The sequence below is a fragment of the Gavia stellata genome, chromosome 7 (assembly GCF_030936135.1).
Source record: "Gavia stellata isolate bGavSte3 chromosome 7, bGavSte3.hap2, whole genome shotgun sequence".
Taxonomy (NCBI): domain Eukaryota; kingdom Metazoa; phylum Chordata; class Aves; order Gaviiformes; family Gaviidae; genus Gavia; species Gavia stellata.
Window position 1 is genome coordinate 5,115,648 of NC_082600.1, and position 23,426 is coordinate 5,139,073.

Below are 23,426 nucleotides of genomic sequence, written 5' to 3' on the forward strand. Positions count from 1 at the left end.
GCAAGGGGAAAAAGGAGACTAAAATAATAGCATTGGGCTCGTTTGTTCCTTGGTGCAGTTAAATTCAGAGGACGCTTTGCTTTACCCTACCCCATCCCTGCCCTCTCCCCAAGCTGGCTGAGGAACGTGGGCTGTTTTATACGCCATTTATTACGCTTTTTTTTGCTGGAACTATCCCTGTTGCACAGCATTGCTGTTAAAAACGGTTTTACGGAACAAACTTTTGCATCCAGAAGCGGGTTGGTTCTGAATGTAGCCATGCTGAGCTGCCTGCAAGTTTTTTGGTTTTCCCCATTAAGTAGCAAAGTGCAGATTTCTGTTTCTTTAAGGGCCAGTTCAGGGAGAAGCCAAGGTCTGATGAACTTTTTTTTCTAAGCAGCAATTAAAAAAAAAATAAAAGTCCAGTGTTGGATTTAGAAAATTCGGTGCTCAGAAGATCTGAGGGCTAAAGACTGCGCTGTGTGCTTGACTTCCCTGCCTGGGAGCGGTTGGAGTGTCTGGACTGAATTTCCAGATATGCCTGTGAAGAAATTGTAATAACATTTCCATTGTTCGTAAGCTTCCAGTTTTCATCGGGCTCTGGGGGTCTCCTGGCATGGACACCACTGAAAAAGCCACCCGTGCCTGAGGCTTGTGGTTGGGCTCTCGCTCCATCCCGCCTGTTTCTACAGCAGCTTTTCCCCTTTGCTGCGTCTCCGCTCCCTGTAACGGGGCTCTGCAATGCTTTATCGGCCTTCAGCTCCCTTGCCTTGGCCCCCCCTCGCTTTCTGCAGCGTCTGTCCCCGTACCAGCCCCTGGAACCGTCATTTCGCACTGGCACAAAACTGCATGGATGCATTCAACCCCCAGCTTGAGTCCCACTTCTTGCAAGGTGGGAATGGGCTGTTTCTCCTCCCCAGCCTGCGCTGGGCTGGTCCTGGCAACCCTGGAGTAGGGATGGGACTGGGGGCGTTACAGGGCTGCTCTCCTGCCACAAAGCAGTGTTGGCGGAGGATGAAACCTCCCGCTGATGGCACTGCTTAAGCAGAAGTGACCTAACCAACCCGTAGGCACAAGCTGAGCTCAGAGCCAGGCTTGGCTTTGCGCACAGGCTGCTTTTCTGCGTGGCCGTGACTGACTGTGCTGCGACCGAGGCAGCAAAGGGCTCCGGCTCCACTTGCGGGACCCCTGGGCTGCTGCTGCTCCGGCTCGAGTGCGCAGCGGGCAGGAATCACGGGGCATTGGTCCTCCCCCTCAGGTAGCTGCCACAAAACATGACATGGGATGGGTTGTTTCTCCTCCATCATTCAGCAGCCTGTAAACCACAGCCTGCCAGGGCACCAGGTCCGGCGGGCAGAGCCTGCCTCTGGCTGACCAAGACAGCCCTTTCCCATCCCTGTCGCTCAGACACACAGCCCTTCGCTTTAATGGTTACTAACTTCAAAAGACACGCGCTTGCATCCTTCGGAAATGACCTTGTGAAGAGGAGCGTCTTCCCTTGCACGCAGAAGTGATTCAGGCTCATCCCCTGCAGAAACAGACTGTCACCCAGCAGAGGAGCAGTTCAGAGCCAGGCTTAACACGAGAGATTTACCCATTCACACGTATGCATAGGGACGTGTGCGTTCATGTGTGTTTTCCAGGGCTCCTCCACCTGCTCCACTGGAGATGTAGTTATTTTATGTAAGAGTATTTTTTTAGAATGGGTATTGCTTATTCGCCCGCTGTACGACTGCACTGTAACAGGTCTGGTCCCTGTGATGCTTCAAAGGCTGGAAATTCTCCTGTACTTCCCCAGCACGGTTAAAACCAAACCCCACAGAAGTAACAATTATAAATATACAACTTTAAAGAATTACTGTTAAAGATTTATTGCAATAATACAATAAAATTTAGAAAAAAAAAACCCCAAACATTTGTGTTTAGTTACATCTAGTTTCGGAAGTTGCAGAGAGAGGCCCCGAGTTTTTGCAGGTGCCAATCAACCCATGGGTGTCCCACCCGAGACCCTTCAAAGGCACCCGATTTTCAGCGGAGGGCTGGGCTCTCGAAATCAAGTGCTTCCTCGGCAGCTCAGATTGGCCACCCCAGAGAGGCCAAAAGTCATGGCCTAAACTGAAATTCCCACATTGGGGCTACGCAAAGTGTTTCGTAAACTCTCAGCTGGCTGTCTTCAAATATCTATAATTACAGATATTCCTGCCCTCCCTCCCTCGCCCCCAAAACAACCTGGAAAACGAATCCTGGCGATTGCACTCAAGGTTTGGACACACACAATTCTTCCTTAGCTACACATGTGCAAAACACTTTAAAAAAAAAAAAAAACAACAACCCCCAATCTGTATTCTGTTACAAAAACATTTCGTGGAAAGACCTATCCCAATGCATTTTAACACCCTCGCGGTGCCGTTGTGCACTTTCAGAATATGACACGGTTGCAAATAAATTATTTGGAAAACATGATGGTTATAAAGTATATGGCTTAAAAAGGTTTTTTGTGTTGGTTTTTCTTTCCCTAAGTGAGTAAATGACAGTGTACAAAGCTGAATCGTGGCCTGACCTTTAGGGGTTCAAAGTAGCACAAAGGCAGCAATGAAAGAGTGACTGAAATACGTATTAAAAACAAACAAAAACCAAAGAAGAGACGGTATTTATATAGCGGGGTCCAGTGCAAAATAAACAGGGAACGAGAAGGGGCTGTGCGACGCTAAGAGCCCAATATACAGTACTGGTATGTGCTGGTTGCTCAGAACTGCAAAGGATACGATAGCTGCAAGCGAGTAAAGTGCTGTGAACGGAACGGTGACCGAACCCACCCGGCCCTGGCCGGGGCAGCGCTCGCCGCTGGGGGGGCCGGGGGGCACCGTCCCCGTTCAGGCTGCAGTAGTCAAGGGAGTCTTGGCTGGTCTCTTAAAACGAACCCAACTGTTGGATTTAAACCAAAAGAATGGTAGGACTGAGGGCGTCTTCATCTAACAATGTGCGTGCTGTTAGTGCGGAGTTAAGGGTCTTTGGTTTAAAAAAAAAAAAAAAAATTGAAAGATACTACTGACAACCGCTGCCCATCCCCAAAAGAGAAAGAGCTGCTGTACCAGAGGGGCGAGGGGCTAGGAGACACGATACTCGGCCGGTACCCCTGGCGCGGAGCTCGCTTGGGTACGCAGGCATCAGCACCAACACTGCTTCCCCACCCACAACTCGGTGGAGACAGGAGGCAGCGCTGGCTGGCCTCAACAGAGCAAAACCACCACAAAACACTCCGTGAGATGCCCGGGTAAGCCAGCCCCAGAGCTGGGACTTCAAACACACAGGACACTGCCTGATGGCAGGGACGTGGCTTGTGCATCGCTCCCTGCAGCCTTGCCGTGCCCCCGTCGCGAGCTGTGTCGCCACAGGGAAGCTACAGGGAAGAGTGGCAGAAATCTTCCCTCCCGGAGGGATGGGAGGATGCTTTTACGTTAGTTCACCCCGTGGAGAAGCACAATGTCCCAACCATATAAAATGTAAACCATACGTTGGAAGCCTCACTGAGCAAACCCATCTTTAAGTAATACATACCGCAAGGCAGAGGAAGCGGAGGAGCACTTGTTAACGCACGCATCTGTCAGTATTGCACCTCCTGTAGTTTTACAAGCGAGCCAGCTGCGCTGTGAGCGTTTCTGCAGTGAAATGAAATCAACTTCTTGGCATTCAGTAAACAAGAAAAAAAAAAAGCCCCACCATAAACATAAAATAGAATAGGGTATAAAACGCATGTAGTGTGGAGACCGTGTGACTTCATTACATTAAACTAGCTGGAAATGAGGTTTTTCTAATATTAAAAAGTGGCAACGTGGTGTTGTAACTGATGAATATTATTGCAACAACGCAATCCTGTATCGGCGTCAAATATGGGTCTAGCTAAGAGAACGTCCAGTGTTTCTTTGGTGTATGATATTAAGAGTAAAGAGCCTGTGTGCTTTGGACAGCACAACACGAAACTTCTAGACTACCTACCGGTGGAAACAGCATGAAACAAGCCAGTTTTCTATGGCAAAACTGGGTAAAGACTCACAACCAAATATAAAATAAGAGCAATTTGCTGTGTGAATTCCTGTCCATGCTGATTCTTTGTATTAAAAAATATGGCAACAGAGATTAGAAAACAAGTTAAAAATGCGTAATTTTCATGTCCTGAATGAAAAAAATTTAGAAATATGCATTTTTGCATTACGCAAGACAGATTTAAAACACACACAAACGAAAACCCTGTAAGGAGTTAAGAAAATGTGAATTGCATTTGCACCACTGTCCAGACTGCACACTGAGCAGCCTTCTCTCTGTACTCATCTCGATCCAAATACTCCAAAATCTGTTTCTTCTTTAGAAAGTAGAGCTGGAGGCTGCCGGGTCCTTTTTCTTCAATACTCAACAATGCAGACAGAACCAAGACACAAAGTGCCATCACAGAATCCGTCAGAAGTATGTAGCTAGCTAATTTACAAAATGGTACCATCACAGTCATCTTGGGTAAATAAAAAGGTTTTTCTGGTTTACAAAATGAAAGTCTGACCTTTTCTTTGTTCCAGGCACTACTTAACTGAATATGTAAGGTTTACTACAGCATTGTCGGGGAGGGATTCCTTCCACAAATCCTATCATCCTTTTCCCATGCTTGTTAGCGATGTCCAGTGTACGCCTTCAACCACGAGGTCACCGAGGCCGCAGCGGACGAGATCATTCCACCAGCGCTGCTGCTGGCAATGGGCTGAGATACCTGCGTGCTCTGGCTCTGCAGCATCTCCACCTGCTGAGAGGGGATATCGCAGAACCTGGGGCTCGGCAGATTCTCCCAGTCTGTCCCTAGGTCTGTCTCTTCATCGCTGACGTGCTCATCTCCACTCTCATCTGTTTCACCAGTAGCACTGGGATCCACGAACTCCATGGAGTCTTCGAGATCAGCGCTGATTTCGAAAGGCCCAGACCTGTGAACATGGACACAATGTCGTCAGCCCGATTGGTACCATGCAGGAGAGGGACTGTCACTTCGCTGGTGTGAGTCCTAGGCATGCCGAAGCACCCTGCTCTGTCATGTGTATAGCAGAGAAATTAAAACACCTCTGTGTTTATCAGCTGGCAGAGAGAAACTCGCTGGCTACAGAGATAACTATATTATGACAATGGTGGAACAAAAACAGTTGGCCAAGGAAGCGATAGCTGGGTTCCAATCCACGGAGCAGGCGCGGCGGAAGAGCTGTTCTGCTTTGGCAGTGGAGAGTGAAACATGCAGAGACAAAAGAAGCAGCTATTGATAATAACTCACAGCTCCACTGGTGGAAAACTCAGCTTGAGGTGGAACAGCTTTTATTTTGAACACTAGCCCTGGCCAGGCCAAGACGGCTGCAGCTCTGTCAGCGAGGGGAAGGGTGTAGTTTACAGCTTACAGACCTGGGTTGGCACAACTCACCAGCGGGGACTTCCCACCGCAGCACTTCACCCTGAGCAACATCTCAAGACCTTTTCCGCTATGAGGCTGGACAAACACTGGAACAAGTTGCCCAGAGAGGCTGTGGAGTCTCCATCACTGGAGATACTCAAAACACCACTGGCCACGGTCCTGAGTAACTTGCTCTAGCTGGCTCTGCTTTGAGTGGGGCGATGGGCTGAATCTCCCGAGGTCCCATCCAAACCCACCTGCACTGTGACTCCGAGTTCCCTGCTGCCACTGCCTGGTGGGAGAAACAACTGCATCCCACCCCATCCCACTGCTGTGCACCGGAGTCCGGGCAGCCAAAACCTGAAACAGCTTTACTGAGCCAAAGCAGGCAGTTTCAGAGACCTGTGACCCATGGTCAGAGAGCGTGAGGTTTTCACGGAGGCGATGAAACATGGAGGATTCCCCACGGCAAGCAGAGTCCCTGTCAAAGTTCGCTGCAAAGCACAAAGCTGCTCAGAGAAACAGGAGCAAGAATTTAACATGGGTAAGAGCGTTTCTCCAGCCTTAGTGGGAGAAGGAGCCTGCAGCAGTGATTTAGCACGGAAAATTTTATTCCAGACAATTAAAGCTTGTTAAAATTATATGTATCTGAAAACAGTAGCTTATAAAGGAGACTATGGGGCAACTATAGGCCTAGATATCTAAAGGAAAATAAAGAGCGCTGGTTGCTGCAAACTTTGTGGACAGCTGGGAAATTAAAGGTAAACACTCCTCTTTCATAATCCGGAAAGGAATGGGAGCACTGCCTTCTGGCAAAGCATTCTGTTTAACAAAGCAACATAAGAATAGAGTCATCAGGTTTAAGGCCAGATGGGACCATTAGATCATCTTGAGTGACCTCCTCTATAACAAAGGCCATTAAAAAATAGCTGAGTGGGGCGGTTGACACACCTGAGGGACGGGATGCCATCCAGAGGGACCTGGACAAGCTCAAGAAGTGGGCCCACGTGAACCTCATGACATTTAACAAGGCCAAGTGCAAGGTCCTGCACCGGGGTTGGGGCAACCCCCGGTATCAGTACAGGCTGGGGGCTGAAGGGATGGAGAGCAGCCCTGCGGAGAAGGACTTGGGGGAACTGGGGGATGAAAAGCTGGACATGAGCCGGCAATGTGCGCTCACAGCCCGGAAAGCCTGGGCTGCATCCACAGCAGCGTGGCCAGCAGGTCGAGGGAGGGGATTCTGCCCCTCTACTCCGCTCTGGTGAGACACCCCAGAGCACTGCGTCCAGCTCGGGGGTCCTCAGCACAGGAAAGACATGGACCTGTTGGAGCGGGTCCAGAGGAGGGCCACGAAGATGATCAGAGGGCTGGAGCACCTCTCCGATGGGGACAGGCTGAGAGAGTTGGGGTTGTTCAGCCTGGAGAAGAGAAGGCTCCGGGGAGACCTTATTGCTGCCTTTCAATACTTAAAGGGGGCTTATGAGAAAGATGGGGATAGACTCAGGGCCTGTAGCAATAGGACAAGAGGTCATGGTTTTAAACTAAAAGAGGGGAGATTCAGGCTAGATATAAGGAAGAAATTCACCGCTGAGGGTGGTGAAACCCTGGCCCAGGTTGCCCAGAGAGGTGGGAGATGCCCCATCCCTGGAAACCTTCAAGGTCAGGTCGGATGGGGCTCTGAGCAACCTGGTCTGGTTGAAGATGTCCCTGCTCACTCCAGGGGGCTTGGACTAGATGGACTTTAAAGGTCCCTGCCGACACAAACTATTCTATGATTACATTTGACCCATTCCCTGCGTCCTGAGCCCAGTAACTTCTGCCTGATGAAAACATCCATTCCAGAAACTCATCCAGCCTTGACAGGACGACATAAGGAAACAGAGAATCCCCACCTTCATTCTTGCAGGAAATTAATCTCTGTGTCAAACTCATGTGCCTCATTTCAGCCTAGCTCAGACTCTTTGCTTCCAGTGGTGTCTATAACACCATTCAGTAGCCTGTATTTTCTTCCCATGACGGTGTGGAAATCAAGTCATCTCTCAATGTCATCTCTAACGAGCTAAGAGTTTTGTACAGACTAAACTATGCCACTCACTGGTAGGTATTTTCTCCGACTCTTTCCTGTAACCTCTTCTTTTACTACGTGGACCTGACTGACAGGTGTGGAGCTCTGTAACGTTTGCACAGAGAAGTGAGACCCACTGTGGCACTTGAGCCTTTTACAGCAGCTGCTTTCCAGGACACAGTTCTTCATTCTCTGGGCATTTCCTGCACTCTCCTTGTTTTCAGACAAGCAGCAGCAAACACATAACTTTTTCCAAACTGAGCTATGTTACAAAGATTCAGCTCCCCATATCTTTGGGCTGAATCAGTAAGGATATACCCAAAGACCGTAAGATAAGTGGTTAGAGGCATGCTTTCAATTCCTCTTAGTGGCACTGCAGGTTTTAAAATAAAACTAGATATGTACACAAGGACAAAGTGGAAAAGTAGATTTCAGAACATTACTGTGTTTAAGAGGGAATAAAGCAGTTGTCAGATTAAACAAATATTTGTAGACTGTCTCAGGCACAAGTGACTTGTGACTGGATTATCCCAACAGGAAATCAATGCTGTGGGCTTTCTTCTATTTAAGTTGTAAAAAAAAAAAAAAATTATTAAACCTGGTGCGTGCAGCCCACAGGAACTGACGTTCTTTTCATCACATACTAAGTTAACAGAAAAGTTGCCTTTAATCTTAATTTACATAGAAATTAATATTATTTAAAGTGTCGACTTTGGTCTAGGGTGTTCACTGACTGGAAGTATTTTGGGAAAGCCTTACCTAGCATTCGTTTTAGGGTTTACATTGCTGGATGCTCTTGGGTATTAACATGTTGACAAGATGTGGGTAGGGTCATATTTGGAGCACACTGAGACCGCCTGGCATCTATGCTGCTGTCCCCTGGAGGGAAGGCGTTCCTGCTTCTGGGTGTAGGGGAAACAAGTCCATAATCAGCTACAAAGCCTCCAACTGAGTCTGCCATACGCAGAAGCACAGCATACGCACATCTCTGAAATCTAATTTCCTACCCAGGACGCCCTTTTTCTGTCCTCTCCTGTCTCCTCCTTGTAACTACCCTGATTTCTGATGTGCTGAGGACTGATCCATAGGAACAGCAGAAGAGAAGAATTTCCCTCAAAAGTAACAAGGCAAATGCATAACTTCAAAAGGGATTCAGTCACAGGTGAGTTGAGATACCGCTTTTCTTACCTGCCCAAGTTCTCAGTGTCTGGGCTGACCAGGTACATAAGGTTCCTGAGCGTATGCAGTGGGTGCAACAGATCTAAATTTACGTGCTACCATGGGGAAGGTAAGAAAAAGACATGATCAGTTACTGGAGGAAACCTGCAGGCACAGTTGATATTTTAAAAGCTATTGAAAGAATCCAAATGTGCATTCCCCCTACCTGAGAGAAGCAAAGGTGAAGGATATTAGCATTCAGCTTCTTCACTGCCCGTGTGAACCTGTGTCTGCTGAGATTCTCTCCACAGAACTCGCTGTTGAAACACCACACACACACATATATACACAAAGCAAAATGCTGTGAAAATACACCTACTGGAGACATCAGCATTCTGTGCCCTGGCTTCCTAACAAATCCCGGAGTAAATATCCTCGCAGGAGCACTTGTTTAAACTGTACAGCCACTTTAAGTGCTCAGGAGATTAATTTTTCACCTTGCAAGACTGTTAGCATTTCATCAACAAGCACTGCTTGCCCTAGTCTCACCGGTTTCAGCAGGACAGGTGATGTAAACTGCATGAAACTCGAAGATGCACTGTAGCCAAGCTAATTCGGCTCTCCTTTTAAATCTTGCATCATTTCCTGTTCCCAACCTTTTCCTTCTGTGAAGACTGAGCACCCACATAATAGCATAAAAAAAATACACAACTTTTGCACCCTCACTTCGGCAACCACTATTTTAAACACGTGAAAGAATCTCAGCAGCGTATTTGAGACCTCTGGAAGACTGACCTCAGCTTCCTCAGTACTTCTCCCGTACAGATCCCATCCACTCCGCATAGACATTAAAAACCTAACAGTGCTTTTCATCACGAACGGGGTTTACGCAATACGCTCCCGAACGTCTGGCAGCCAGGTACGTTCCCTATTGGTGTTTTATCCTAACGAGAATTACCTTGCTTTCATGCCGTATTATAAGGCCTTGTTCTGCAGCACTTAATGTAGCAGAGCTATTCAAGATGACTAAGAGTTGCTGAATTGGGCTGGGATTTTGTAAAGCACAGTAGGGTCTCATAAAATGAGAAGTGCTATTCATGGACTGTCATATTTAATTTCTAATTTGAGGATGCTGAATACGTCAATTAGAAAGCCCTTATTTTCAACTATGACGGTTGGTCTACACTCTCAGGAGGTAAAAAGGGAGGGAGGGACTATTAACTGTAGCCTAAAATCCTACTAGCCCTCCATCCAAAATTAAACAGCACAAGAATCCACGAGCCATCAACCGTTACCATAAAAGCTGTTCCAAGTAATGACTTCGTTCACAAAACCAAACTGAATTAAGATCAGTCAAAACTGGTCACTGATTCACCTCCTCAGAGGCTTGCATTTACTTGCCTGTTGCAGAGCTTCTTGGGCAGATTTACGTCAAGCATGAGAGACAAAGTGTTAACAAGCTGAGTTGCATAGCACAATGCAGCACTGATGGTATAAGCAGGGTTATTATGTTCCATATCTAAAAGAAATAAAAACATCGTGAAAGTTTCATTTTAAATGAAGCCTCAGTGGGTGTGTTAATGTGTTACTGAAGTCTGCTCTGGAAAATGTAATTTGTAAGTATTGAGAACAGCCTGAATCCAGCAATCATTTACAGTGAAATCTGTCAGAAGTTGGTAGAAAATAGTAATTCTTGGAATTCCTGTTAAAATGACGGCATGTGAACCATGTCAAAACTGTGAATAATTAACTTTATCTCTCTATTACATTGTGCTATGTCCCAGTGAACATTTCCTGCAAAAGAGGATTTCAGTGGACTAATCCCTACATTGGTATTTATTTCTGACTCAGGTTTGTCTGGGTGAGAACAAACGGACCGGGCTACTGCTCCTCGGCGCCTTCTGTTGGCATCCAAGGCTGCAAGTTCTATGGCTTCTGGAGTATTCCAGATGCCTAATCAGACCTTGCTCCTTACCTGGTCCTTGTGTAGTCTTCTTCTCTTCCACCCAATTGTAATACGCCGAATAGTCTCCATTATTAGGAAGGGTTATCCAAGGCCCTGTGATACTGATGCTGGTGTCCCCATTATGATCATCACACACCCATCTCCCAGAGAGATACGTGGTTCTCCTGGCTTCCGCGAGCTTGCTCACAGTGCTAGAGGTCATAGCATTGTCACTCTCAGAAGACACGTCTGCAGGATCTCTGTAGCACCCAAAGAGGAACAGAGCGTTTTTAAAGAGGTTTTAAAAATATAATCAGTGGTGTACTTGGCAGGCAGTACTTGCCAGATTTCACAGAGAACAAAATGCCTGTAGAAACACTGCTGCAAAACTCCTTATTCCCAAAACTACTTTCCTTTGTTCTGGGACTTTTAATTATCTATTTGAAGGAAGTTTAACATTGGACACGTACCTTGGATCTCTCAGAGGGGAGATGCTAGCACCTCCAGATTCTTCTATTCTGGACCTCTATCTTTGGGTCAGATGCTTTGCCTTTGGGAACCACCACCTCCTCCCCACAGATGCTAAGGGAGCCAGAGCGTCTAGCTTAGACTTATATGACTCACTTCTGGGTGTCTGAAGCTAAGCAAAATGAGTCCAAAGGGATAAGCCTTCTGTACCTCATGTTTGTCTTTACTTCTTCAATGGGAAATATGACTGATGTTAGCTCCAGGATATGCGTCCGACGAAGATTTGCCAGATGCTCATACTGGGTTTTCAAGTCATAGGTTTTTTTCTCTACCAAGTCTCCCAGCTTGCGGTTATGCCTCTGGATCTTCTCTTTCTTCTCCTGGTGCCGCTGAGCCCTGCGATAATGCTTCTGGTTCTCCTCTTTAATTCTCAGAAGCCCCTCCGCATCTGTGAAAACAGCAGCAGATGTTAGCCTTGGAAAACGAGCTGTGAGGTACTTGTAAGCTTGAGAAAAGCGTTATTAATATTTACAGAAAACAAGATCTATAGCAGCTTAAAACAGAAAACCCTGCTTCACTATTAACATTTTCCAGCTGCTAAGTGGCACAACTTTTTAGTCTTTTCTGAAGATCTCCAAAGAGATTGAAATTGGGATTAATCTTTCCCTATCTTTTACCCAGCTGTTTTTGGATTTGGAGCAGAAAAGCCAAGATTTCACAGTTTAATTAAACTTCTGAGGTAACCATCATGACAGAAATAGCTTGACTGTACATGTTTGCATGGTGCTGGCCAAAAAGACACATGTTGCTTGCAGCCAAAATCAAGCGCAGATAGCATCTTCATTCACTATTTCTGGCACCACTGCTTCTATTAGCGTATGTTATCTGGGCTTCGCACCCATGTATGTGCTCTTAAAGCACTTGGATCCCAACGGTGCAGACTTCTTGTTACCACAAGGGAACACTGACTATCTCCCTTTCCAGTCACAAAATGAGAAATGCGCTTATGTACCGAAGTGCTGCAACTGCCTCAATTTACTCCACCCGTCAGGCACACTGAGGCTTGGAAAAATATCCTTCAAGAGCATCTGCTGATTCTCCTATAAAATAATTGACTGCAGTAATGCTTCCACAGACATATGGTGCTAAAGAGAGTGAGTTAACCACCTCTGTCTTTCAAAAGCATAGGAAAATATTTCTTGAACACAGTCTCCAAATACATGTCTAAAAATCTTAACGTACCCTAGTTTGAACAAGAGCCTCCGTCTACTAGTCACTCACTTTCTGGTTTTATGGCTGAAAAGAAACAATCAGGTTCTCTTACAGCAAGGCATCACTTTCCTGTAATCAAGAAGCAGGATAACTGCCCCATGCACAGAAGGGAAGCGCTAAGCCCTAACTTTGTTTTACTGATATATTTTCATTATAAGGCACAGATGAGACCAGAGCTACAGTAAGAATGCTCCACGGCATCTGCTACTCAAAGCAGCTGCATTATATACTACTAACATCAAGATGACTTCTAAGCAGCTATAGCTACCTCAAACAACACATTCAGACTGTCAGTATTCCCAACAGGGGAGCACAAAAATTACAGGCTACATCTTAAGAATGGGACCCAATACCGATTCCCGTCCACGGGTCTGTGCCCAGCCATGCCTGGCCAGCACACAACACCCCTCCTGCTAGTCCTGGCTTACATCTGCAGAGCTGGAACTGCACAGACCTCTGGCTGGCCCCTGGTCTGGCAGGATGGGAGACCAGGACTGCTGGTACCCCTCAGAGTGCACCGGCCCCCGCAGACACAGAGCGTGCTTTCTCTGAACGTCAGGAATTACGTGTAGTCATCTAACTGATCCGTTGCGATCCATGATGCGTTTGGTAGGAAGGAAGATCTGATACATGGGGGATGCAAAGTCCCAAATTAAAGAAGGTGAGAATAGTTTCCCCATGCAGAGAAGAACTAATAATCCGCAGGTTTATAAAATAAGTGACCCCCTTGTTAGAGGAACAGCAGAAAAATCAACTTTCTCTGAACAATACCAAGAATCCCTATGTCAGCTAGTAATTCAGTTTCCTTTCAGCATTCCTGTAACATTAACAGAAAATCAATTAATGCTTGCATTCATATTCTCAAACTCTCCCTTTGCATGAAGAATAAGAAACAGAGGAGGAGTAAAATGTCCATCTGTTCAATTTTCACATTCATGTTGTACTTGAAAGGCTACTTTTTCACAGAGTGAACTCCCTTTTCTGCAGGTCCGACAGCAATTATTTGAGAAGCAGGCGAGAATACTGCATACACATTTCCTCTTTAGCAGTCTTGGTGCAGAAACAACTGTCCTTTTTTTGGCATGGCACCTCTGCTTTATGACCCAAGTTTATGAGGCGATTAAAATTTGTCCCCAGAAGTATTTCAGGACACCACTATGTCCCACACATCTACATTGCCTGATAAATGCAAGCGCAGGCACAACAGAAAGCTATGCCAGACATTTGCAAGATTTTCTCCTTGAACTGTTCTCCATAGACAGAAGGCAAACACACATATTTTAAAGCCTTATTTTAAGAAGCACCAATTATTGAGGTATCCAAGAGAGTCAACTGCAAATGCAGGAGTCCAACATTCTAGAAATTGTTCTTATTTCACAAAACTAAACTATGCCATATCCAAGAGAAGATAAACAACCTATTTACGTTTTCTAATGTGGTCCAAGAGTGAACCAAGTTGAGTTCCTGTATCTATTGGCTACTTGTTGCAAGAGTTCATTTTGGGTCTCTCTGTAATAACAATTTTGGGGTAACTGAGCGAACACAACAGGTTGGTTGGGCAATAGTTAGGTCAGTTCATGGGTTAAATCTCATCAACTTCACTGTGAATCAGAGCAGCTGCAAATGCTGCAGGTAATATGCTTCACAGAATAGCAGAAAAGTGGAGGAACTCCCCTCCCCAGTTGGCCCCAACATTTTGCCACCTTCAGAGCTGCATTTTGAGAAAAGGTGACTAAGCTCCTCAAAGTTACCTTGACTTCCTCTTCTCCTTTCTTCCCAGGCTAAAAAGAAAAAGCAGTTATCACCTCCTTCAGAATAATCTTCTACCTACTAAAAAACTGCTTTTCTTCACCTTCCTCTTCTCTAAACCAAACCAAACATCAATTTTCTCAGTCATTCCTTGTGCTTGATTGCTAATATTCTCTTCCAGACTTTCTCCGGTTGATTTGTGTCTTTTTTAAATCGCTCAAATTGGACACCAGACTCCCACTGAGGCAACACCAATGCTGGGCACAGCAGGGTAATTGCTTCCATCTTAAATACAATGCTTATACTAGTATAACCCAGAATGAGGTCTGAACCTTTCTGGAGCAACATTAGACTGATAATTTTTATTTGATTTGCAGTTTCCCTGATCCTTTCCTATCAAATCTCACCACCATCCCCCACTTTGGGTTTATAAGTTTCTCTTTCCTAAACAACGTGCACTCGACTTTGTCCTTTTCAGATGATACTGTCAATTTATCTGCATGATTTTTAATCTGATCCTGTTCTCCACAGAAGTCATACCATCATCCACCTTGGCTTCCTCCACTCCACCTCCTATTCTACCATGCAAGCTATTATGGAAAATACTGAACAAAACTGGGCCAGGAACCAGTTCCTGCTGAGCTCCACCTGTCTCACCTCCTCGGTTTGACAAGTATTGCCACTTTTTGAATGCAGCCCTTCTAGCCTTTTGTGTCAACCTTGCAGTGATTACACCCAGAGCAAACGTCTTTGCTTGCTCGTGAGACAGTTTGGGGTAGTGCCCAATGACAAGGTATGTTGCATCTTCTGCTTCACCCTTCACTAGACCACTTGACCCCCCAGAGAACAGGTTGATTTGGTATGGCCTATTCTTGACAAAGTAATGCCTATTTTTAATTTCCTTATCTTCTAACTACCTACAAAGTGGTCAGAGGTTTACAACAGGATGACTGCGTCATCAGTTCTTTCTCCACCCTTTGAAAAAAGATGCTGTTTTCACTCAGTTGCCTGGAACATCCTCTCTCCCTCATGTGTTGTTCTCAAGTGCTCCACAGACCACTTCAGCTTGTTCCTTAAGTTCCCTAAGGTGAATCTCGCAGGGCTTGCTGACATAATCAAAATAATATTTAGCTGGCCATTTTCTTCCCGTAGCCTGCAGCCGTCTCACGATGTAAGATTTCATCTGGCTAAGCAGCTGATCGTATTTTCTTTGCGAGAAGACGAAGCAAAGGCAGCACCGAGTGCCTCAGACTTCCCTGCACTGTTATTTGCTCTCTTTCCTGTTAACTAACAGGCTTGCCTACTCCTTCATCTTTTTCTTATTATACATTCCTTATTGCTACTAATCATCCTCCCTATTAATTGAAAATCATTTTGCATCTCAGCCTTTTTGATGTTATCACTGCAAGCTTGTGCTATCCCTTTATAACTGTTCTCAGGTATATGCCTCTACTTCCACCCTCTGCATGGCTCCTCTTGAATTTCAAGTCATAAAAACGTTCCTGATTCAATCAATATGCTTCTGAATATGCTTCCTATCTTTCCTTTGCATGTAGGTTGTAAGGAGTGCTGCATATTCTCTTCTGAAAGATGACCCTACAAATCTCTCATGGGTAAAATATTTAATGAGGTTCAAAACTGAAGCTGCTGACTGGTAGCAACTCACCAGCCTATGCTGTATTTCAGTGAGTCTTGCTCAAGAAGGATTTTAGGATTTCTAGACAGGTGTGGGTTAAAATTCATCAGTTACATGAAATTCCTAACAGCTGCAGAGCTGTTTGCTCCTCTTTATCAAGAGGAAGTGATCAGAAACGCTACACTGAATAAAGCCATCTCTAGGGACAAAGCCGAAGTCATAGGCTGCTAAGCATTCACTTTGAAAGCTGTTGCAAAATGATCTCCATCCAGCTGAAGAATGTCTACTGTTTGCTAATTAAAACCCAAGCATAAAAAGGCTAAAATCCACTCACCGATTTGCATTCAAGTTGATTTAAGAAGTGACGGTTTGGAAATTCACCATTTTTGAAAACTAACACTCAAATTCACATCAGTTGATTTTTCACTCTAAGGCACAGAGTTTTACACATCACAAAAGCACAGGCATTACTCACGTCTTGTCATTTCATCATTTTCTTTGCAAATGGTCTGTTTCAGCTGCTCAATCCTCATCTTGCAAGACATTATTTTCCATCTCTGAAAAAGAACATTCAGCAACTCTAGGGCACAAACGACTTCAAACACACTGACTAATGATTAACAACAAAGCCAACAGCTTTAGTGCAAAAGTAGCAGGATGTTCTTAATTGGATCAGATGAACAAATAAATATTTCGTATACTGTTTTGTGCACAGAAGAAAGCCACAAACAAACCCAACGCTTAGTATAAAGTCAATCAGTATAATAAGTTATTGAACAAATACCTAGTAAGAAATGAAAAATATTGACAGTTTGGAGCACGCTGCTTGCAGAGCCAATTTCAGGTTTGCTTACAACAGGCTTTTTGGGGAAGCAATACAATGCCTTCAAGGTAAATTGTAACTTCAAACTACAAGATCTAGGAATTCAGAGAGTTTGAAAACTATGGGACGCTTTGAACAACTCACCAGCTGATCAGTTATCTCTTTCCCTTCCATGGCCTTCAAAACACTAGAGGAAAAAACATGATTGAAAGTTTTATGACTATCTGGACTACGTCTGTCTCCAGCAACAAGGCATTCAAGAGACTGTTTTGTTTTTCTGAGAGTTCTTATAGTTTATTTTCATTTAATAACTACAACTTACTGTTTTTGGAATTCTCTCTGTTTGGTTTTAAGATGCATCAGCCTTTCTTTCTTGTCTGAAAACCTGGAAGAGAGGAAATGTTTTTATTGATATTTTGCACAATATGGCATTGTAAGTTGCCTGAAACAATAAAAAGACTGCAGCTTGTGGGAGTCTTTAAACCTCAACTATCTGTCTTAATCTTTGGAAGTAACAGCTAAATGTATAAAGCTCTTGCAGAATTCTAGAGCATCTGTCTCACAGGAATTGCAACAGAACCTCTAAGCTGAGGAAACATCAGCTTGTTGTATTATCAAACTTGTAAGCAAATTACTTGCTATTTTAAGAAGATTTATAGCTTAGCAATATCAACATCTTGTGTATTAAGAAAAACATACAGTACTCTAAAAACCTTTAGTCACTAGAGAAATCAACAGTACCGTCTCAGATACCGTAGGAATCTGAACTGCGTTATTTCACAAGCTGCGATGGTATTAGCGGAGTCCACTCTGGTAGCGGGAAATGCAGGTTTTCATACACTATGCACTGCATTTTCTCCCTTCTAACGTGGAAGTGTCTCACACTTTACTCATTAATGTGTCCAAATAGGACAGCACTCTCTCAAGACTTTTACATGACATCCAAATCTTCCTTCTATTAGTAACAGCAGTAAGTTGCATTGCCTTCTACTTATTTCTACTAGGCACTTGTAGCCGTCACGAGTCCGTGACCCAAACGTCCGCTTGAGTTCAGCAGCACCAGATGTCTGAGGTATGGGAACTGCAAAGAACTGATCAGAAGGGAATTTTTTTAGGCTTCATCATCCCATGTTTTCACCCTTTGAATATGCAGCAGCCATGTTCCGCTCCCCTCCATGGTCCACAATATATTGCGAAATACATTTAAAGAAAATAGCATATGAACGATGCTTATTGAGAAATTACAGTGAACCACGAAGTGACAAAGCTAACAGTAAGAGCAAACATCAAGAGAGACAGCCAAGAGATTTAGATGGCATGAAAAACAGCAAATGTGCTTTGTCTTCTGCCAGCATACCGCTTCCCAACTTTTCTTTGTGCTTGCCATGTTACAGCACCATCCTGATCCACGCCTCAAAAGAGTGTCTTGGGTTACGTCCATGTACGGAAAACCAATTCATTAATTTCCCTCTGGAACATGCAGAATTGATGATTTCATCCTAACAGAGGTCTAACATTTTGTGTAAAACCCACCAAGTCCTTTATTTCAGGGATATCTAAGCTTTATTTAGAAAGAATTATACAGCAAGCCTCGACAGGATGGCATCTTGGGCCTCTCTCTGCTCAACTCTGTGGGTTTGATTTCAGGTAAAACTTCAAAATGCTTCACTTTTTTCCTTGAAGTGCTGAAATCTGAAAGCTTGGAGACCAACTTTGGGTTCAGAAAGTGTGTAATCACCCTTCCAGGTGACATTAGCATTAAAACAACAACAAAACTACTGGCTGCTGCCTTTGTCCTCAACCAAAAATACCTGTTTTCCTTCCAAAACCAACCAAAACCAAATGCAGGTGCTTGGCATAAAAGCCAGAGGCCACGCGTGAGCCGGAGGAATGTGGTGCAACCGGAGCTCGGCTGCTCAACCCGGCGTCTTCGTTCTTCCCGTGTGTCCTCACCCCACCAGTCATCACGGAAATTACAAAAGTGCCCTGTACAAGACTCCTGTTTACCACAGAGCAATGCACACCTACTGTACCCCCGACCTTTGGCTGCAACTAAAAATAACTTGGCCCAGAAACACACCGCTCGGCAGTCACACAGGGAGAGCGAGCTGCGGTAATTTGGCAATTCTTGTTTTCAAAGCTGGATTAATGGGCACGGAGTCTGACTAAACGCAATTACCCAAATCACGTCCATCACACCAGCAAAAAGTTGAATGATCTGTCAAGAATCTGGGACTAAATTAAGTTCTTACTGAGGAGGGAAGATAGGAATATTTGTGAAAGCCTGCAAAAATTACAGCTCACCACGCACTTCAGCAACTATGTCAAACAGCTCCTACAAACTTCTTCGGCAGGTTTCTCCTAAGCAAACATTTCCATTTCTTTATATAGCCCTGATTTTAATTGCATCGCATAACTAATTTTTCTCTATCTATCTACAGCCTTTCAATTTGGCAAAGAAACAAAACTTTGGATGAACTATTATAGGAACTCCCATAAAATGTAAACTGAGACAAGCAGAGAACTCAACATCTCAAATTATCCATTAAATGTTTCTCTTTCCTCAAGTCTCATCACATTAAGCTGAGATTTTCTATGGTTACCTGGCTTATTTCCACATGTTCATAATTAGAGAGAAGCAGCCAGAAAGGAGGACTTCCCAATCTATAGGAATTGATTAACGCTGAAGGAGTTGAGGACAGCAATAGGTGCATCCATTACTGTACCTATTCACTATCGTAGAACTCCATGGCTGCAAAAAGTCACTATTCCTAATCATACCCCACAGCTTAGAGAAGTCAGACAGGCTTAGACGTCACAATTATATTGTCTTTGGCTTTTGCCATCTGCAGACATATAAAGCAAAGCAATTCGGTACGCTTGTAAAATACACGCTGCAAATTTACGCGTATGACAGGCTGGAGTAAACTCCCAGGAGCAAGAAGAGTCTCTGAGCTGAAACCATCATCAAGATGCTAGCTTAGCTTTTGAATATACAACACGTTACTAATGAAAAGAAGAATGTCAGTGATTATTTTACTGGAGGACTTCCGGACTACTCATCCTTAATTGTAGCCGTACTTCAATAATTAATCTTAACAGCTCCTCAATCTCTCCCCCGCACAGATACAGGGTGTGATTTTTGCCAGACATATGAACAACTTCAATCTTACTGTAGCTTTTATAAAAATCAGCACACAAAACAGTCCAATGAAAAGAAATCTGAAATATTTCCTACTGTTCGAACGTGAAATCATTTATCTTCTTGCAAGGCAAAATCACAAGAAAATTCTAAAAATAAAACACCATTGGATACAAGGAGTAACGCTTTCTTCGCTTTTCACAAGAGAGAGAACAACCCTTTTCCCCAATCCGTAACACTTCAAAAAGACAAATGGGAGGCCCAAGTGACCCCATACGCTTCCACATTCTGCATTTCTCACACCCCGCCTATAACCCAGTCACACAGAAAAGCCCTTGGCATGACCCTGTCGGCCTCCTCCAGCGCCGGCCATAAAGCTCATCTAAAATTAACCCGGGTACTACTAGAAGGCATAAAATAAACAAATAAATAAAGATGACGGCAAACACAACCTGAAATCCAGCCAGTTAACTGCACCTGTCCCAGCATGACTTTGCCATGGTGTGTGGTCACCGTTTAAAAAGTCGCTTCCTCTCTCTGCTCACATCGCAAGAAATTCATAGAAATCCGCCGGCTGCTTACAAAGAGGAAACAAAGAAAACCAACCTCTGAAGTGACAGGCTCTTTCTCTCTCACTTTTATATCAGTCATTCCAAGTATTAACTATAGAATGCAGACAAAACATTTCAAGCACGGTTTTAAAAATAAGTAATTCCATTATCTTCAAAAGGACAAGAAGAAACCCAAACTTTCCAGGGCTTTGTCACTACACTGAGCATTCCTGCTGCAATCAAGCACGCTTACATTATTCACCTTCTGTTATTCGCTTATGTTATGTTGTTCCTTTAATTCATTAATACGAAGTTGCTGTTTTCAACGGATTGCACTTCTGCTCGGGAAAGTTTTGAGCAGCAGGAGAAACAAAGCCTGGGGAAATTGAGCGTACAGGGAGGCCCCCCGGAATGGAGGCTCTAGGAGAACAGAACAGCAGTGATCCCCACAGATGGAACCATGATGTCCAGGCAGAGGGGGGAAAAAAGCAAAAAAAAAAAAAAAGAGAGAGACTAATTCCTGCAGTTAAGAAACACAGTGTAAATATACAGAATATTTTCTAGTCACAGATGAATGGGACAGTTAAAGCATCTTAGGAGGATGAAGTGAAAACCGTCAGACAGAAAAGCTCATCTTGTCTCACGTGAGAAGATACGAGGAAGATAAAGAGGGTTTTTTTCCAACAGGTTGTTGCTTCTGTTACTTTGGTTAAGGCTGCTTCCTTCTGGTTTCATTTTTCAGATGGGTAGAGAAACTTCTTAAGCCTTGGTTAACACAGAACAACAGTGGCTCCACTATAACAACGGCTACAATTGACTTTCTATAAAGCCAGATGTTTAACCAAAATCTTAAGGCTACAAAAGGGCAGGAAAAAATAGTTGGTTTATGTTCCCAATTCCAAACCCAATTTTTTCATGGAAGCTGCAGATAACCCCGAGCAGTCTCATAAAAACACAAGTTTTCCATCTATTTTAAAAAGACTAGATACAGTTTGTGGTTCTATGACACAGTTTTTCATGCAAAAAAAGAAAAAAAACCATCCAGTGGCAGACTAAGGTCTCAATTTTGCAAGCTGACTCGTGCCAGCTGACACCCTGCGCCCACTCCCACCAACGTTAATGGAAGAAAGACACCGCCGTCCCCTTGGCCGTTCTTGCGCTGGGCAGAAGGACGCGAAGAGCCTTTGGTGCGAGGACCATACCGCACCACACACTGCTTACCACCTTCCCAAAATAGTTCAAGAAATCACTCTCAACAGCTGCTAACGAAGCTACAAATGAAGGACCAAGAACACACCACCAGCCAAAAATCAGAGCTATTCCAGAGACAGCGCTGGGCAGACTTTTGAAGAATCTGGAATGGACGTGCTGCGAACGACAGCAATGGAAGGGCAATCTGCATCTGAGTCATGTAATGAGAATATTTGCTTATTGACGTAACGCTCATTCAGCTGCCCTCCCGTAGAGCCAACGCTTTGCGAAAAGGAGCAGGAAGGTGCGCGATTAACTCAAGTGAAGTATTTTTTGTAATTCTGAAAGGGGACCCGTGGTTAGGGCTATTTATATAGACAGGAAAACAAAAAAAAAGGTGCCTTTTTCTTGCACACCTTCCTGATTTTGTTTAATGATTTAGAAGACTACCGGTTTAAGGCACGCTGCCGAAAATAGATAACGCATTTCAAATATCCTACCGCATGGCTCTCTTCTTGCCCTGAACTGTCTGGAGCTTCTGCCGGCTGCATCACCCGGGGCACGCCTGCTGACAGCGGCACCTGACTACGCGAAAGTCGGGCCGCTATGTTATTATTATTGATTTTATTATTATTTTTTAAGCAACACGCTGTAGGTCCTGCTCTGCCTGTCCGTGAGGGACAACCCCCCCCAGCAGACAGCCCCACCGTGGGCCCGGCAGCGGCAGGACCGTTCCCCCGCCCCACAGCCAGAGCCCCCCCGAGCCCCGTTCACCGCTCCCCGCCCCGAGGCAGCGGCTGAACGGGGGGGGGGGGGGGGGGGGGGGAGGGAGACAAACCGCCCCCCCCCACACCCCCGGCCCTGAGAGGAGCGGGGGAGGGGCAGCCCAACAGCCGCTGCGCGAGGCGGGGCGGCCCCCCGCCGAGGGGGCAGGGGAGGAAGAGAGTGTCGTGTGTCGTGTCCCGTCCCGTCCCGTCCCCCCCCCCCCCCCCCCCCACGTCGCCTCAGGGCCGCCGGTACCTCTCGGAGTCGCGGCCGTCGAAGAAAACGAAGTCGCCGCTCTGGACGCACTTGGCGCAGGTGAGGCGGCGGCGCGTGGTGTTGCAGAGCGGGCACCGCTCCACCGCCACGTACAGCCCCTCGGCGTCCTCCTCGGCGCCCCGCAGAGCCGCCGGCCCGGCCCCGGCCCCGCCGCCGCCGCCCTGCCCGCCGGGCTGCGGCCGGCAGCCGCTGGGAGACGCCATGATGGGCTCCCCGCGCCGCCGGTCACGTGGGACTTTGTTTTCGGGCAGGGGCATTGTGGGAAGCGGGCGCTGAGGCGGCGGAGGGAGGCCCCGGGCTGAGGGCTCGGCCTGCCCTGCCCGGCCCTGAGGGTGGGGGACACCGCCCCCCCAGGGCAGGAAGAGGCAGAGTAATCACGGCCTTAAAAATAAACATTCCGCTTGTCCTTCTTTCAGCCTCGGAGTCTGGCTGCGTGCAGCACCTGCTGAAGGAAGGAGGGCTGCCCCTTCTCTCCTCCCAGAGGAGGATATGGTGGGTGAACAGCGGTACAGGCCCTGCCCCACTGGGTCTGGTAAGGAAACGGCAGGTTTTTCTTCGCCAAAGCTGAAGTGGAAAAAAATGTAGACAGCATCCACTGCAGATCTGCTATCATGCTTAAAGCCCGCAGCCAGCGGTGTGGTTGTATGCTGGTTCTTGGGGGGGCTAGGTGAACCTCGTCGAGGTACTGCTGGTCTGTAACCCAGGAAAAACATCATTTAACTTCCCAGGGTGGGACACCCTGACCAGTAGCAGGGCAGTGGTGGAGCTCCAGCTGTAGTTATCCTCACTGCAGTCCAAGGTGGCCATCTGCACCAAGTCAGCCAATGACACTGCTGGATGGACTATATACACACACCAAAGTCAGTCCCTTGCAGTTACACTTACAATAATATCAAGAACAATTTGTATAAGAAGTGGCAAATACTGCTTAACACATCCTCAAAAGTGGCAGGCTAGTAGGTTTCCTCACCCCAGCCTCAAGGTTGGAGC

At 45.7% G+C, this 23,426-nt stretch overlaps 1 protein-coding gene across 1 annotated transcript; it reads right to left on the bottom strand.

Annotated features, from left to right (window-relative positions):
• Positions 1–4,377: 4,377 nt before the first annotated feature.
• Positions 4,378–22,639, bottom strand: ATG14 (autophagy related 14). The gene is made up of 10 exons (XM_059819822.1): positions 22,416–22,639; positions 16,834–16,896; positions 16,656–16,698; positions 16,164–16,245; positions 11,242–11,479; positions 10,594–10,823; positions 10,020–10,137; positions 8,845–8,935; positions 8,649–8,734; positions 4,378–4,943 (listed from the first exon to the last, which is right to left on the bottom strand). Exons 1-10 carry the CDS (start codon positions 22,637–22,639, stop codon positions 4,637–4,639), a joined length of 1,482 nt encoding a protein of 493 aa, XP_059675805.1. The 3' UTR covers positions 4,378–4,636.
• Positions 22,640–23,426: the final 787 nt, after the last annotated feature.